General features: G+C 44.2%; 1 protein-coding gene across 1 annotated transcript in view; it reads left to right on the plus strand.

Annotated features, from left to right (window-relative positions):
* TPPP3 (tubulin polymerization promoting protein family member 3) overlaps positions 1-18,840 on the plus strand; it is a 35,445-nt gene that overhangs the window by 5,256 nt on the left and 11,349 nt on the right. Inside the window, exon 2 of the mRNA XM_063945304.1 lies at positions 18,612-18,806. Coding sequence (XP_063801374.1) covers positions 18,619-18,806 — 188 coding nt within the window. The 5' untranslated portion in view covers positions 18,612-18,618. The remainder of the gene's footprint in view (positions 1-18,611; positions 18,807-18,840) is intronic.

Raw genomic sequence — 18,840 nt, forward strand, 5'->3', positions numbered from 1 at the left:
GCCCTGGGCAAAGAAATGCACCTACCCACCCATTCACGGGACTAGAAAAAATAATCATGACTTACCCATCCTGCAGACCCACAACATCTCTCCACATGCTTCCATATAGTAAATGGCTGTCAGCACTGATTGCTGGATAGCTCCAGCCATCCACCAATTAGCAAGCTAACAATCGCCGTCTGGTTGCAGGCAGAGAATGCTACACTCTAATTGGGGAATAGCTCCAGCCATCCACCAATTAGCAAGCTGACAGCAATTTGGTGTCTTGCTGCAGCCTGGGAGGCAGGTAAAAAATACTGTCTAGCTGGTCTGATTGGGTGTAATTCACAATCAGAGCGGCCAGGAAGCATCTCTCCCTGCCTCCCAAGACCTCCAGATGCACCAGCCTGGGAAGAAGATGGCCTCTGTCCCAGCCCACCCCTGCTTAAAGGCTGCTAGAAAAGCGGGGCCCTGGGCATCTGCCCAGTGTGCCTATATGGTAAGATGGCCATGCACACCCTGCACCCATTATAGATACTCCTCTGAGCCTTATGTTTGTTAGCATGTGGTATAGTAACAAACTAGTGTAGGTACAATATCGTATGTACAAAGTACCTTATCTTTCCACATTATTGGATTTATTAGTAAGAATTAGTAAGAACCACACAGGGAACAGATACAAGAGGCATTATAAGATGTAAGCATATTTGAAATGATTAGATGGAAGGATATTTTATAAGTTTGTGGTGAGTCCAAAGATGTTAATTTATGGTGACAGGTCTATTTAAATGTAAAGTATTTGCCTTATAGTGCTGTGGATATGAGCCAAACTGCTCCATCTTATAATGAGGTCATAGTTATATCAGCCAAGATGCATTCTAATGTATAAATCCTTCTCATACAGTCGCAAGCAAGGGTCTATGCCAACGTGCTTAAAGAGAAAAACCTTTTACTCTACTTGTAATGTGTTTACATTCCCGCATTGATTTCATAGTCTGCGATTATTTGATCTGCTTATACTGTACATACTAAAAACTGCAGAATTATGAGTATATTTAACAAAATCCAATGTATAAAATGTGGTACCCTGGATCCCTCCATCATTCAAGATCTGTAGCTATCTATTTTGTCTCATCCCAGCGAACATGTTTATTATTATAAACTGATAACCAGATTTCAATAGAATATAAAGGAGACACTTTTACTAAGATGCAAAAATGCATTTAAATGCTTGCGCATCCAGATTACATGCATCTGAACATATGCGCAACCTTAAATCTATCATGTATAGAGCAAAGATGTAACAATAAGAAAGTGAATGTGCTGAGCTGCCCCTCCACCTCTCTCCTCCTCTGCCCACACTCACAGTGCCCAGACCAGGCCCTGTACCCACAGCTAAGAGATCAGTAGAAGCACCACGGGAGGTAACAATAGCACAGTACTAGCACCGGTACGGGTTACGGTCGTTAGGTCGACACAACTTAGGTCAACCACTGAAGATCGACAATGCCATTAGGTTGACATGGCCGTTACGTCGACATGTACTAGGTTGACAGGTCAAAAGGTCAACATGAGGTTTTTTTTTACAAAAAATTATGGATTTTTTCATACTTAACGATCCATGTGGACTACGATTGGAACGGTAATCTGTGCCTAGCGAAGTGAGGCACCTTGCCCCAAGCATGGCGAGCAAAGCGAGCCATGCGAAGGGACACGGTGCACTAATTTGGGTTCCCCATCACTTTATGGAGAAAATTACACCAAAAACAGTCAAAAACCTCATGTCAACCTTTTGACCTGTCGACCTAATGGCACTGTCGACCTAAGTTGGGTCGACCCAACGACCCATACCCCACCAGTACTATGCTGTATTAACCAAGAGTGATGGGCTTCGAATCCCAGTCCCGGCAGTCCCATCCCAATGGCGGCCCTGTGCACTTTAATGCCCTGGTCTGTCATCTGAAGTGCAGGGTATGTGCAATTCTAAATATGGGCGTGAGTTCTCAGAATTTATACTGTAGTTGGGTGGTATGACTAATGTGCGGAATCCTAGTAATCTGGGTAGGAACGGATTTGATGTTGATTGCACCTCTATTCCTCCTGAACTTTCCCCCTGAATCTCTCTTTCAAGATCTCACAGGGTGAGGTCAAAAATATTGGCAAGTAGGGATAGAATCTTCCTTCTTGTGTATGAATAAAAGCAGCAACAAAAACCATTCAAAATATACATGAGCAATTAAAAATATAAATAATGAAGACAGAGCTCCATGGGTGAATCTGCTATCAGCCAATCGTATGTGCTGGCAACCATTATTTCCATAAGTGTGCATTTGACACCCACAAGCAGGGCGGTGTAAGAGCTGTACCGTTGCCAGGATGCAGATTCCTGGGGCTTGCTGACCCACGGCACTTGCATTTGGCTTCCATGGTGTCTACAACGGGCACTCTGCACATACTTGCATCCTTTCCAGCTGCCTGGAGCACCCTAGGGATGCTCTAAATGGTGCTGAATTTCCGTGTTTTGGCGGCCCCGCACCATTAGTGTTATGTCATGATGTCACATGTCTTCCTTGTGGGCAGGGCTGAAAGTTTTATTTTCGCACCCTGTGCTGGCCCTTCCGCAAGTGATACAATTACTGGCAGGTACAGATGGAGCCCACTTCATCTTTGCCTTTAATAGGATTAACTGAGCCATGGCAGTCGGACTTAATCCCCTGCTGTAATGACTTAATCCCCTGCTGTATTGTTCTCTCTGTATTGTATTGCAGCTGAGAACAATAGACTAAAAGGTTTATGCTAATAAACCTTGGTGCACCTAGGCGCAGCAGAGAAGCCTAGATGAGCGTGACTCCATCTGTATATCTGTGTTTCACAGTAGGTCTGCCACAGTGAACAAACCCTACCTGTACTTGGTTATGTGCCCTGCCTCTCCCATTCCGCCTCTTCAAGCACAATAAGATAAAAGTGCCAGATCTGCATATCATATGGATGTACTGTAGGTGTACACGTTTTTTTTTTATAGGTGTGCACTCTTCAAATGTACATATTTTATGCTAAACAAACGGCTGTACTCCCAACTTGGCATCAGTCCCACACTTTTTAACTCGACTAAGTACATCATAGGCAAACGCAGGGAGGTTTCCGGTTGCTCGAAAACCCCCATCCTCTTGACAAGTGGCTCACATTATGACAACAGCAATGGTATTATAATATGATTACTAGAGCTGCCTCACAACATTCAGTTTAAGGGGGTAATTCAGACCTGATCGCTCGCTAGCTGTTTTTTGCAGTCCTGCGTTCACATAGTCGCCGCCCACCGGGGAGTGTATTTTAGCTGTGCAAGTGTGCGATCGCATGTGCAGCCAAGTGGTACAAAAACATTTTGTGCAGTTTCTGAGTAGCCCAGGACTTATTCAGTCGCTGTGATCACTTCAGCCTATCTGGGACCGGAATTGACGTCAGACACCCGCCCTGCAACGCTTGGAAACGCCTGCGTTTTTCCAACCACTCCCAAAAAACCGGTCAGTTGACACCCACTAACGCCTTCTTCCTGTCAATCTCCTTGCGATCGCCTGTGCGAATGGATTCTTCGCACAAACCCATCGCAGAGCAACGAACTGCTTTGTACCTGTGTAATGCGCATTGCGGTGCATACGCATGCGCAGTTCTGACCTCACTGCAGCGCTGCAAAAAACGCTAGCGAGCGATCAGGTCTGAATTACCCCCTAAGAGTAGAGCTGCTGCACTTGTCCAGTGGTAGCAGCTTCTTCTACCAAGTTTGCGGTGTGTGTGGATCTGAACCCTCAGTCAGTTCTCTGGATCAGAGAGCAGCTGCCAGGAAGAATAGACGGGAGCCTTACCGTGAGGTGGGAGGATGTGTGCTTGGAAAGTGCAGTACTGGTTCTATTATGTTTGTGTATTTATTTACTATGGTATGTCTAACCTTTTATGACCACTTTTGTTTGATACAGCCTATACTATAGACCATCTATAGTGTTAAATATTAATACTGTATTCCATACAGTTTCCAGTGTAAAAAAAAGACCAATGTTTACATTAATGTCCAGGGTCATTACTAGGTTCTTCTACCGCTCTCCAAGATTCCCGCACTTGCTCCAACGTTCCGCAGAATGGGAGATTGTGAACTGGTATTTGTAAACCCCCCATCTAGAAATCTTGTGTTTGCCACTGTATAGTCTGATAGTTTTTGTATAATTAAAAGCAGCTGTGAATGAACTTAGGGGAAAAATACAATGAACTCACATTCATTGCTAGCCGGATGCATCACAGATAAAATCAGATTAAAACTACATTTTATGATAATTGCACTGATTTCTAATATCCATTTATTAACGAGGTAAAACCAACAATCCAACATATTTCTCTTTTTCCTGCAGTACTTGTGCAAAAAATGCAATGGGAAGTAATCCTCCATGGTATGTTCCATCTCCCTACTGTAGGGTATCAAGAGTATGTACCAGCTACAGTACCCTGGCGCTCTTTCTTGGTCACAGTAGGCACTGAAAGTCTGTTAGCCTATGTTTAAAAAAGGCATTACACATATGCAGAGAATTGATATTGTATTCTGTACTACAGTATGCGCTATAATACTTATTATCGAGATTTAGTGGGATTTATTATTTGTTATAACTATGAAAAACCTTGAAAGCAACTTTTTTTTAATATAATTTTAAAAATATTTAGTTTAAAACATATTAGTATGGTTAATTTCATTGGTTTATTTTGTATATGCTTACTGTATGTGCAGAATGTCTATTTTGACAGATGAAACACTGGTTTACTGTAAGTACAGTAGCTGGCATACATTTTTGTAAACTGTCGTTCAGTTAACAGAAATCTGATGAACCAGCTGTCACAACTCTCACAGGAATTGTAAGGATGTTACCCGTACTTGTAGGATTTGCTAATATCCAGAGCAGAGGTGCGGAGTCTAAGATATCAGTGGTTTTCACCAGTAGCCTCTGCAAGGGGGATTGCGGTTTGCTGAGCCCGATACGCAGGTCGCGGCCCTCTGTCTGGGTTCTTCTGTACACTGGAGGCACTAAAGGCAGGTAGTGAGACTGGTCACCATCAGGTGTACTGGATCGTAGTCTTCAGGAAAAGGTCAGAACCAGCCAGGAAATATGGTACCAGGGAGCGAGCAGAATCAGGACAGAGGAATAGCTGAACATGGAACCAGGAAATCACTAGGAGCACTACCAGGGGAGTAACCAAGAACAATCATCAGACCAATCAGATCACAACAAAAATAATACACTATGAGTTCACTGGGAGTAGAGAGGGGGAAAGCCTCCATTAAGGGCCCCATACACTAGAACGATAGTGCCCGATTTCATCCGATTTCGGGCATTCGGGCCAATATATCGGATGAAATTAGCCATTTTGGAGGTGTTTTTCCGATCCGCGTTCCCGTGAGCATCAGATCGGATCCTCCAGATTGACCGTGCTGCACTAACGAGCATGTCTGACCCCACAGGCATGGCTGGGATCACCCAAGATACATCGTATGCAAAAGGACAGCATACAATGTATCTTGGGCGATCCTGCCGCCTGGAAGGCTGCCGGGGTGATCGCCTGCGACATGACGGTCGGACATGTCGGGTTAGTGTATGGGGCCCTTTAGGCACAATATTATTGAGCCCACACCCCTCCCCCTCTGGATTCTGGTTATACTCTACCCTCTCCAGCTATCTGTTTTTGTCCATTTGCAGGCTAAGAGCCTCCTCTTCCAGGATTTTGGATTGCACATGCGATCTCTCCCAGACTCTCCCAGATATGAACCTAATCTTCCAGACTCCTGCACTGCACATACACCGTATTCTGTTCAATGTCCAACTGCGACTGCACTGGGGCACTGGAAAGTCCTGATGCGGAGGACTGCTGTGCTGCCACCAGCCAGTGGTGCCTATAGGCATGTGCCTCACGTGTCTAGTGGGAAATCCAGCACTGGGTAAAGGAGATGACCATAGGCCTGTTTCACAGACATACAAAAACCACACAGTCGCTGCGTCTTTGTACACAGCGAGTGTGCGATAATATGCTCATGCCACAGGAGGTGTCTTCTGCTTTCTTCTCTGGTCTGCTGCTGTGTCCGAGGATTCAGGACACGTTGGATCATCTGCGTGAACATTGGTCATCTGAGTGACCCTCAGGTTTCTCAGGATGGTTGAGAAATGCATGCTGCTGTAGCCAGAGAAGCAGTGTCCGAGGACGCAGTCACTGACTTCAGCACGCCCATTTTTTGTAATACTGTGTGTTGGTCCACCCCCAAATGGTCGCAGCCTGTCAATCAGATTGCATCATCCAGGGCAATGTCAGTGATCAGAACGAGATCTGCACATACGCAGTGTTTTTTTGTGCATATACAGATCTCACACCATCAGGGATGCATGTAAACCATCTCTGAATTAGGCCCCATTAGCATATAACATAGCATTGGAGTGGTCAGGTGAGAGTAAGGCCAGAAAAGAGAACAATTGGGACATGCAAAAGGAGATAGCAGAAAGAGACTTGAGAGAGGATGGAGGGATACAGGTCAGGAGAGTACTCATATTGCTTAGCTTTTATACCTTTTATTAGCTATTCACAAAACCGTAAGATGCTGCAATTTACTTGGGGCAGTTCCGACCCTTTGTGCCATCAGGAGTGGTGGCTGTTATGTAGGTGATGTCACTGCATTTCTTTCTGCAATCAGTTATTGCAAAGCCTGTGACCATTGTGTCATGGGAGGAAGAAGAAAGTTCTCACCTCTGCCGATGCAGGATAGAGCCGCATGACGGAAAGTGCTATTTACAAATAGTATTTACTGTAGTTCATAGCAAAGAAAATATGAACAATAAAGAAAGTAACAGCAATCATTAAAATATGGATAGTTTACATCATGGACATAATCTTAGATCATAACAGGCACTTTTGCATGGAAGTGTCCCTATAAACAGCATATTGGCTCATATAGTCTGTCGTAGTGACAAGAAACACGTGTAAGGTTATTGTCATACAAACTCATAGGGATACTTTAAAATCATTTGCCATCCTAAACAAATATTTGGCTCATTTGTACTATCATTCACCCTATGTATCTAGTGATAAAGCTGTTTGCCAATTTACAAAGCTTTAAGTAAACAGCATTGTCTTGGCTTGCACAGCCTTTATGATGCCAGTTGAGCGAGTGTGTCTGTGCGATGACAGCGTGCTTTTACTAGAAGAACAAATCTTTTTTTATGCTGTATAGCTATAATAATAAATCAGGTGTGTTTATTATACAGTTTTCACCTTTTGTATCCACAAGAAACCAGTTGATAAAAAGGGATCTTGCATGCCACTTTGTTTTACAGCGCTGGTACCACTGCCAACATGACCCAATTCCAAAGTGAGATAATGATTGGCTCCTATATTTCTAAATGAGTTTTCCATTGTATTTAGGTAAATGGCAGTACTGTAAATCAAATTCCCTACTGCTGGAAGTTTTGCATTGAGCCTCAAAATTTTACACCACTATAGTGATAAATAGCCGCTGGTGTTTATCGCTTCATTAAATAGAACCCACAGACTTTGAAAATCAATAAACAGTTTATTTTTAAACCAAAGATCATGTGTTGTAAATCTCTGTCTGTCCTCAGTTATTTGGCAATGAATTAACCTTGGTTAAGTTAAAGTACCATTAAACTTGATCTAGGAAGGCTTTCTGCTCAACAGAGTGGGGATAACTTTGTCCAATCTGTATATCTCACCATTAGGAGGTGTAGAAATATAAAGTACAGTATCATCTCAAAAATAACTAAAGCCCCTCCCATATGTTTAGGACAGTGTTGGATCGTTCCCAATCAACCACTATTTTTGAGACTGCCCACGCACTGGGGCCATAGTGTGCATGTGCTGTGATGCCACTGCAACTCCGGTCACGGTGCCCTGGATGTCACAGCCTGATTGACAGTGTTCGGTCGTTTGGGGGAGGAGACGGTGACTGTTTCACAAAACGGGCCCGTGACTGCGCATTCCGACAGATTTACTGGCCTGGGCAGCAGAGATGTGGAGGACATTCCTAGTAACCTTAAGGTTACTCAGATGGCCAATGCCAATGATCCGATGCTGTGTCTAACGGGAGTATTTATCAAATGAATTCTTTTCTTAAAGATCTGGTAACTGCAGTTAATGCATGTGTAATACTGTACATCCTCATTGTATATATTTTGTTATGCACATGCGCAGCCACAGTCCGCGGGATAGCTGCTTATCAGAAGCATTGTCCTAGCTGAACTTCTTTGATAGAGCACAAAAATAATTTTTGCGCCAGTAAGAAATTATTTAAAATGAACAGGGTTATTTTCTACATTTGATAAATAGGTCCCTAAAGCGGTTTATTTATCTTTGAAGTGTGTTTTGAAATTAGCCTGGATTTCGTGATAAATGATTTTAAGCAACCAGTAAATGAATCAATATGGAGTGTTTGAAAGTCTTTCTGAATACTACTAGTACAACAGACTGCTGCGACATCAGAGATGTTCCATGGCATTTAAGCAAGCTGCAGTCTAGAACTCTAGATAGACAGCCAGGGAAACCTCAGCAGCTGTCACAAATTAAAATAAACGGCATCTGGGAGAAATAGTTTTAATTACAAATGAAAGTTTTCCAATTGCAGGGTTGTTATTAATTTGTCAGGTCTCTAACTGCAAAGGTTGGCTGCAGGTTGCATTTGCAAGCCTAAGCCTCCTCAGAAATGACAGTTCAATTAAAGTCCAACATTCACAGTTTTCCAAGAGGAACCAGCAGATTGTAAACATGAAATATTAACACGTGGGAGGTACCTTCACTAACATCATTTCATATACTGAGAAGCTACATAGCAACGAGGTGTAAGGACAAATATCAAACTGTAAACTTTATCCTGGATGCCAAATAGCAACTGCTTGTTACCACTAAATACACAGCACAACAAAACCGTTTCTGAGTCTCTCTGCATAGAAAATGATTGCTGTTCCGTGCCATGTGATACAATGTTGGACTCTGCTCAACACTGCAATGCATTGAGTAATAATGTAAATAAGACAAAGGACACACAGTGCACCTGGGATAAACTGATGCATTCTCATTAGGATTTAATAAGATGTAAGAATCTGTAGGCATTCAACAAAATGTACAATCTATAGCTCAGTTACATCTTGGTAGCTGTGAGCTCTCTCAAGCAGTATGAAAGTGTATTCTGGACTACTGGTATAAAGTATGTGTGGCTATGTATGTTGGGGGAACATTGGTTGGTAACAGATACAGTAATGGATACCGGTCAGCTGTACCTTTCTGACAGTTATAGTAAGTGTTTATAGTATCATGTGTCCTTTGTGATATTTTATTCTTTAGAATGGTTGTATAAAAGCAGAGAGTAATCAGAACATATTGTTGTTATTATTACTATTATTATTATTATTATTATTATTATTATTATTATTATCATCTTCATCATCATCACTCTCCTGTAGTTTTTACAATGGGTGTAATCTCAGCTCCTGTGCCTTGGTACTCTTACTAGTTGCATCAGAATTAATTATGTCATGGTCAGATTGTGATATGATATGATTCAGGGGTGGGACCGTCAAATCACCATCCTCATGCGTGGATGTTGGCTGTGCTGCCACATATCAATTTAACCCTGCTGAGGAAATGGGGTTTTGCAAGATAAATAGCAGCAGTACAACATTCTGTATCACTGTGATAAGTACTCCATCCAACAGGCTATTGTAATGTCTAAATAGTCATTTTTGTTTATTTTAAAATATACTGAATTAATTATTTTGACTATATTTTTTGAAATATAACTCCTTGTCTCTGATATACTAATGCGGCATTTGTATTGTTCTAGTCTCAGTTTCATGTGCAGTCAGATAGTTGCTACAGCATTTTTTCCAGTGCGAGTGTTAGAACTTTAAACATGTAGTTTACTGGATATGTAAAGTTAGAACACCCGAATGAATAAAACGCTATAAGTACCATTACACCCATACTGGTATCCTAGCATCGTCATTGTGAGGTCGACATACTGACTAAGGATAATAGGATTTTAATTACCTACCGGTAAATCCTTTTCTCGTAGTCCGTAGAGGATACTGGGGTCCACATTAGTACCATGGGGTATAGACGGGTCCACTAGGAGCCTTGGGCACTTTAAGAAATCAATAGTGTGCACTGGCTCTGCCCTCTATGCCCCTCCTACCAGACTCTAGTCTAGAAACTGTGCCCGAGGAGACGGACATACCTTGAGAGAAGGATAGTTAAAGATAGTGGTGAGATTCCGAACCAGCACACACGACAAGTGGAAAACCAAGCTAACCAAACTTGAAACAGCAATGGCCGAACCAACATTACTTAACCAAGTAACAGTGCAGGAAGATCGAAGCACTGGGCGGGCACCCAGTATCCTCTACAGACTATGAGAAAAGGATTTACCGGTAGGTAATTAAAATCCTATTTTCTCTTACATCCTAGAGGATACTGGGGTCCACATTAGTACCATGAGGATATACCAAAGCTCCCAAGCCGGGTGGGAGAGTGCTGAGGTCCCTGCAGAACCGACTGACCAAACTGAAGGTCCTCAGAGGCCAAAGTATCGAACTTGTAGAACTTAGCAAACGTGTTTGAACCAGACCAAGTAGCTGCTCGGCAGAGCTGTAAGGCCGAGACACCCCGGGCAGCTGCCCAGGAAGAACCCACCGACCTAGTAGAGTGGGCATGTACAGATCTAGGAACCGGCAAACTTGCCGTAGAGTAAGCATGCTGGATAGTAAGCTTGATCCAGCGAGCAATAGACTGCTTTGAAGCAGGACACCCAATTTTATTGGGATCATAGAGTACAAACAGCGAGTCAGATTTTCTGTGACGAGCTGTCCGTTTGACATAGATTTTCAAAGCCCGTACAACATCCAGGGACTTTGAAGTGGAAGAGGTGTCAGTAAGCACCGGAACCACAATAGGCTGGTTGATGTGAAACGCAGACACCACCTTTGGAAGAAATTGCTGACGAGTTCTGAGTTCAGCTCTATCTTCATGGAAAATCAGATAGGGGCTTTTGTGAGACAACACCCCCAATTCCGACACACGCCTTGCCGAAGCCAAGGCCAGCAATGTGACGGTCTTCCACGTAAGAAACTTTACATCAACCTCCTGTAAAGGCTCAAACCATTCAGATTGTAGCAACTGCAACACCACGTTGAGATCCCAAGGTGCCGTGGGAGGCACAAAGGGCAGCTGGATGTGCAGAACACCTTTCAAGAACGTCTGAACCTCAGGGAGGGAAGCCAACTTTTTTTGGAAGAAAATGGACAAGGCCGAAATCTGGACTTTTATGGAGCCCAGGCGTAGGCCCACATCCACACCAGACTGCAGAAAAAGCAGAAACCGACCCAGTTGAAATTACACCGCAGGAATTTTCCTGTTTTCACACCAAGACACATATTTTCTCCAAATCCGGTGGTGATGTTTAGACGTTACCCCTTTTCTGGCTTGGATCAGGGTAGGAATTACACTGTCCGGGATTCCTTTCCGGGCTAAAATTTGACGCTCAACCTCCATGCCGTGAAACATAGCAGCGGTAAGTCTTGATAGAGGAACGGCCCCTGTTGCAGAAGATCCTCTCGGAGAGGTAGAGGCCACGGATTCTCCAGAAGCATGTCCAGTAGATCCGCGTACCAAGCCCTTCTTGGCCAATCCGGAGCAATGAGAATTGCCTGAACCTTTTCCCTTTTTATTCTTTTGAGAATTCTTGGGATTAGTGTAAGTGGTGGAAACATATACACCATCTGGTAGGCCAATGGAGCTACCAGAGCGTCCACCGTCACTGCCTGAGGGTCTCTTGACCTGGAACAATACCTCCTGAGTTTCTTGTTGAGACGAGAGGCCATCATGTCGATTTGTGGAGTTCCCCTCCAATGTGTCATGCACCCGAACACCTCCGGGTGAACGCCCCACTCTCCTGGGTGGAGGTCGTGTCTGCTGAGGAAATCTGCTTCCCAGTTGTCTACTCCCGGAATGAAGATTGTAGACAACACCACAGCGTGTCTTTCTGCCCAGAGGAGAATCTGTGTTACCTCTGACATTGCTACTCTGCTCTTCGTTCCGCCCTGTCGGTTTATGTACATTACCGACTGAACCTGGATCGCCTGATCTAGAAGAAGATGTGCTGCCTGTAGAAGGGCATTTTATATGGCACTTAGTTCCAGAATGTTGATTGGAAGAATGGTTTCCTGTCTTGACCATTTTCCTTGGAAGTGTTCTCCCTGGGTAACTGCTCCCCAACCTCTGAGGCTTGCGTCTGTGGTTAACAGAAGCCAATTTTGAATCCCGAACCTCCGGCCCGTGGTCAGGTGAGAAATCTGGAGCCACCACAGCAGAGAAATCCTGGCTTTTGGCGACAGACGAATCCTCTGGTGCATGTGGAGATGCGATCCGGACCATTTGTCCAAAAGGTCCAGCTGGAAGGGTCTGGTGTGAAACCTTCCGTACTGCAGTACCTCATAAGCGGCTACCATCTTTCACAGAAGACGAATGCAGATATGCACCGATATCCGGGTTGGTTTGAGAACATCCCGCACCATCGACTAGATCACCACTGCCTTCTCCAATGGAAGGAATACCTTTTGTACTTACTTCCATATCCAGTATCATCCCCAGGAACGGAAGCCTCCGTGTTGGTTCCAGGTGAGATTTCGTTAGGTTTATAATCCACCCATGATCCCGGAGAAGCTGAGTTGAGAGGGCAATGCTGTCCAACAAACGCCCCCTGGATGGTGCCTTTGTCAGCAGATCATCCAGGAACGGAATTATGTTCACTCCCCGCTTGCGGAGGAGGAACATCATCTCCGCCATTACTTTGGTGAACACCCTCGGAGCCGTGGAGAAGCCAAAAGGCAGAGCCTGGAACTGGTAGTGACAGTCCGGTAAGGCAAACCTGAGATAAGCCTAATGAGCCGGCCAGATCGGGATATGAAGGTATGCATCCTTGATATCCAGAGACACCAAGAAATCCCCTTCCTCCAGACTCGAGATCACCGCTCTCAGAGACTCCATCTTGAATTTGAACACCCGTAAATACGGGTTCAGTGACTTGAGAGTTACAATGGGTCTCACCAAACCGTCCGGTTTCGGTACTACAAACAGGTTGTAATAATACCCTATGTTCCGTAGCTGAGGTGGAAATAGAACAATGACCTGAGTCTGTATCAGTTTTTGAATTGCATCCTGTAAATTTATACTTGCCTCCTGAGAAGCTGGTAAGACTGACTTGAAGAATATGTGAGGTGGGAGGTCCTGAAACTCCATTCTGTATCCCTCGGCGATGTGCTCTTTGACCCAGGGATCCTGGCATGATGTCGCCCATACATGACTGAAATCTTTTAACGGGTCTCCCACCTGCCCGTCTTCCAGGCAGAGAGGTCCACCGTCATGCTGAAGGCTTTGAGGAAGCAGAACTGGAGTTCTGTTCCTGTGAACCTGCAGTTGCTTGTTTTTTGGGTTACCTTCTATTGCCTTTGAAGGCTGTAGAAAAACCCTTGGCTATATTTTTTTAATTTTACTGTCCGAAAGGGCTGCAGAGTCGGAGCAGAATAGGCCCTCCAAGCTGGGGGGGCTGCTGAAGGAAGAAATGTAGACTTATCCGCCGTAGCCTTGGATATCCACTCATCCAGTTCGTCACCAAACAGGGCCTCACCTGTGAAAGGCAGGCTTTCCACCCATTTTCTGGAATCCGCATTCGCCGTCCACTGAAGTAGCTATAGGCCCCTGGGTGCAGACACTGCCATGGCCGTGGTGCATGCATTGAGCAATCCGATTTCTTTTAGCTCTATAGCTTCCACCATAAAATTTGCAGAGTCCTGTATATAGGCCCTCATTCCGAGTTGATCGCTCGCTAGCTATTTTTTGCAGAGCAGCGATCCGATAGTCGCCGCCTCTAGGGGAGTGTATTTTCGCTTTGCAAGTGTGCGAATGCTTGCGCAACCGAGCGGGATGAAAACATTTTTTGCAGTTTCTGAGTAGCTCTGGACTTACTCAGCCCATGCGATCACTTCAGCCTGTCCGGTCCTGGAATTGACGTCAGACACCCACCCTGCAAACGCCTGGACACGCCTGCATTTTCCCTACCACTCCCAGAAAATGGTCAGTTGACACCCATAAACGCCCTCTTCCTGTCACTCTCCTTGCGATCGGTTGTGCGAATGGATTAGTCGCTAGAAGCATTGCACAGCAACGATGCCGTTTGTACCCACACAACGCACATGCGCATTGCGGTGCATACACATGTGCAGTAGTAACCTGATCGCTGCGCTGCGAAAAATGGCAGCGAGCGATCAACTCGGAATGAGGGCCATAGTGCAGGAGTAAAAGTATCTTGCCTCTTGGTAAAGAATCTAACCCCTCAATTAGGTTACCCGACCATTTTGCAATGGCCCTAGTGATCCAAGCACAAGCTATAGTGGGTCTCTGGGCCACCCCCGCAGCTGTGTATACAGACTTGAGAGTGGTCTCAATCTTGCGGTCAGCCGCATCTTTTAAGGAGGCTGCCCCCAGGACTGGTAAGACTATCTTACAAGACAATCTAGATACCGATGCGTCAACAATCGGTGGGTTTTCCCATTTTTTCCTATCATCCTGAGGAAAAGGGAAGGATGTCAGTAACCTTATAGGGATCTGAAACTTCTTGTCAGGATTAACCCAAGTTTTTTCAAATAGGGAATTTAGGGGGTCATTCCGAGTTGATCGTAGCTGTGCTAAATTTAGCACAGCTACAATCATGTTCCCAGACATGCAGGGGGACGCCCAGCACAGGGTTAGTCCGCACCGCATATCTGTCCGGCCCCCGCACAAGTACAAAAGCATCGCACAGCGGCGATGCTTTTGTACTTGTTGAGTAACTCTCGACAAGCGCAGCTCCTGCGGCTGGCCGGGAGTTTATCGCCGCTGCCCCTGGTTGCAGCGGCTGCGTGTGACGTCACGCAGCTGCTGCGGCCCGCCCCGTATGGTCCAGCCACGCCTGTGTTGGTCGGACTGCGCCCCCATAACGGCGGCCAAACGCCGCCGTGGCCACCCCCTCCCTCCAAGCAACCGCCCCTGGCAGAGGCGATCGCTACGGAACGACGGCCTTCGGCCGTCGGGCATGCGCAGTTCCGACACTGCAGCGAGCGATCGGGTCAGAATGACCCCCTTAATTCCTTAGATGCAGGGAAAGTAGCAGAGGATTTCTTTTTTACATTACATTAAAATAAGATTCCTCCTCATCCTCTGTAGCTTTGTCAGGAATGTGCAGGACATCTCTAAATAGCTTCTATCAGGGCCTGTATTCCCTGTGACAAAGCTGCATCCCCCCTCCCGAGTCCACCTCATCCTCCTCAACGTCTGATACATCATCATCAGTATCAGTCTGCAGGATTTGGGCCAGTGTACGTTTTTGTGGACAAATGGCAGGGGTCTGAGATGCCGGAATGGCCACTGAATCTCTATTCATCAGGTCATCTACCGACTGTCTACTTCTCATTTTGGGATAATTTATGGGAAATATTCAATATCATCCTTTTGTGAATCTAAACATACAGATAACGGTTCAGATCCACTAGCCTGAGAATGTGTACTATTCTGTTTACACTGCAGTGATCCCCATGAGTGAGGAAAACACTCTGCCATGCATGAGACACACTCCTTTGACATATAAAAATGTGAAAGAACCCACACACAGGACAATAGGTTAAAAGCACAGTTAACCCACACAGAGCCCCCTAGGGAGACGCAGAGTATGATGGACCCAGCCACCCCGCACCCCTATAGCTAATTTCCAAGTTTAGCTGAGTCGCAAACTAAGCACCCTTAATAGGGGCTTAGTATACTATTATTCCCCCCCCCCCCCCCTTGCTATGACGCCCTGGTACCGCTGAGGTGATCTGGAGTCTTTGTGGAGGAGCAGCGCTTTCCTACCTGCCTGCCTGTGTATAGCTGCAGAGGGAAAATGACGCATAGCGTGAGAGCTTCAGCTCCCTTTCCAATGGAACTTTGTATAGCTACATACTAAATTTCTGGACTCGTTAACTATATACAGCGGTGGGTCTATCAACTCGTGACTGTTCATTCATTGGACATTATTTATCAACAGAAGTATCTAATGCTTTCTGAAATTGTGTTTTTTAATTTTTTGTTGTTTAATTTTTAATTGGTACTATTGACATTTTTATACAGTTATGATAAAATAGTGCTCCCTGTATATTATATATATTTTTGGTTTCTTTGAATAATTGCAGATTATTTGCTGGGAGCAGCATACCTTGTACTTATGAAATAACATTCCTTATCCAGAGAAACCCCATATTTCTATTTATATGATTGGTATCAGCTGCGCCTGATTGTCTCTTTTTACATAAATCTAACTAAAGCTATTTATTATATGCTTCTTTATAGAATGCTGACAAAGAACATGGAGGCAGCTATTGCCATGATGTTAGGCAAACTAGCCAGGTTGACTAGCAGGCCAGACAGGAGGATGATTAGTCGCCCAACTAAATGATCCACTTAGTAGCAAACTGAGAAGAGTGTAGTTAAAGGGGTGTGGATCATCAAATGTTTAGATCGACCACTATAGGTCGACAGTCACTAGTTTGATAGGGTCTGAAGGTCGACAGGGTTTCTAGGTCGACATGTGCTAGGTCGACAGGTCAAAAGGTCTATATGAGTTTTTCATGTTTTTTTTGTGTCATTTTCTCCGTACAGTGACCGGGAAGCCAATTAGTGCTCGCTTCGCTCGCCATGCTGCGGGCAAGGTGCCTCGCTCTGCTACCGCTTTGCTCGGCACAGATTACGGTTCCAATCGTAGCCCATGGGGATCGTTAAGTATGAAAAAGTTCAAAAAAGAAAAAAATGTGAAAAACTCGTCGACCTTTTGACCTGTCGACCTAGAAACCCTATCGACATTCAGACCCTGTCAACCTAGTGAATGTCGACCTATAGTGGTCGACCTAAACATTGTCGACCTAGACAGTGTCGCTTTTCAGACTGGATCCCAGTTAAAGACAGGACCCAGGATTTAATGAAGACTGTTATGTGTTAAAACAAAGACTAGGGGGTATATTCAATTAGCAGCGATAACGAACTTTTCACGTGAAAAGTCCGGTTTTCGCGCAAAAAAACTGACTTTTCCCAGCCTATTCAATTTTCCGTGAAAATTTATCGGTGATCATTTTTTCACTAATTTCACTTCACCTACTCTGAAGCAGGTGAAAAGTTATAAAAAGTCACTATTTTAAGGTAAAAATGTTTGGATATGGACCAGAACTCCTGGGACACCCCCCTTAATGACTAATTAGGCACGTTGAAGTTTTTAATTATTTTTAATTGGCCGATAATGACATGTCATTTTTGGGGTGAAAAAGTACAAAGTGATGGAAATTGGGGTTCAAGGTATGGGACAGGTATACTGGGGTGCTTTATGAGTGGGACAGATGTTTTTAGGCTTGCAGATGGGAGTAATCGGTCTGTTTCCACTTTTTTTTAAAGTACCCTAAAATTACCCAAATATATACTTATACCCATTTTCATGTACCCCAAATTTAATGTGGGCATTTATTTTGCTCAAAAAAACTTGCTTTCTATCATTTTTTTTTTTGCATTTTTAAAAAAAATGCATATAACAGCCATTTCACACAATTTAAGTCCCCAAAAACTCTCTAATGTGATCTCTAATACACTTTAGTGCTTGATAATTATGACTCCTAAAATTATCAAATCAGGCGCTCTGATATAAGGCACAAAATAAAGCTGTTGGTCACCCAATTTATATAATAGAATTGAGATACTGATATCTATATACTTATAGCTGCTCCCACATGAGTATTCTGCGATACTCAAATAGATAAAAAGTAATTCTCTTCTGTTTTCCTATGTTAGTTTAGCATTTTTTGGGGTACAGGATGATTTCCCCATTTTCACGTGCACTTTTCACTGCAAGAATTTTCACGTGAAACCCGTTTGGAATTAAATAGGTGGAAAAACAGAGCGTTTTCGCAGCAATTTTCGCCCGATTGCCGCGAATTTGCGGATAATTGAATACCCTAGTAGTAATTCATGAGTCCTGAATGTATAAAATCTAGCAGGCAGCATGGTTAGTTCTACTCCAGGAATAGTGGCTGAAGAACAGGTATGTGACTACGGGCCAAATGTAATAGCCTCCGATTTGCCGAAGGTGCGGGACTATCTGCGAGTTTGCCCTTTTTTTTAAAGCAGTAATCATTTACAAGGCAAAACCAGGTTGGTTTAGCCTTGTAAATGATTGTGCGAGTTTGCCCTTTTTTTAAAGCAGTAAAGTCCGGCACCTCTGGTAACTTGACATTTATCGCTATGTTCGATTTGCATACCTGCCAACGCTTGAAGCTGAAGAGATAGGACTAGTACGATAGCACCCTTCCGAACACCTTTGTAATGCTGCTTACACCAATGATATGTGTGCGCGTCACACACTCACTGCTGCTTTGCTATTCAGAGCAGCAGAGCTCTGAAAGTGATATACTAAATCTCTCTCTTCCCAGCACAGAATGATAGGGCAATGTTTTAGCCATCATAAATATATATTATTTGTTGTTCTTCTTTTATAGAAAAACCATGGCTGAAAACGCAGATGTTGAGTCTCTAGAAGAAAGTTTTAAGAAGTTCGCTATCTATGGGGATACAAAAGCAACAGGTCAAGAACTGACAGGCAAAAACTGGGCCAAGCTTTGTAAAGAGTGTAAAGTCATTGACGGAAAAACTGTGACCGGGACAGACGTTGACATTGTGTTCTCCAAAGTAAAGTAAGGAGGATCTCAATACTAATATTTATTAGAA

This window comes from Pseudophryne corroboree, chromosome 11 (genome assembly GCF_028390025.1).
Source record: "Pseudophryne corroboree isolate aPseCor3 chromosome 11, aPseCor3.hap2, whole genome shotgun sequence".
Lineage (NCBI taxonomy): Eukaryota > Metazoa > Chordata > Amphibia > Anura > Myobatrachidae > Pseudophryne > Pseudophryne corroboree.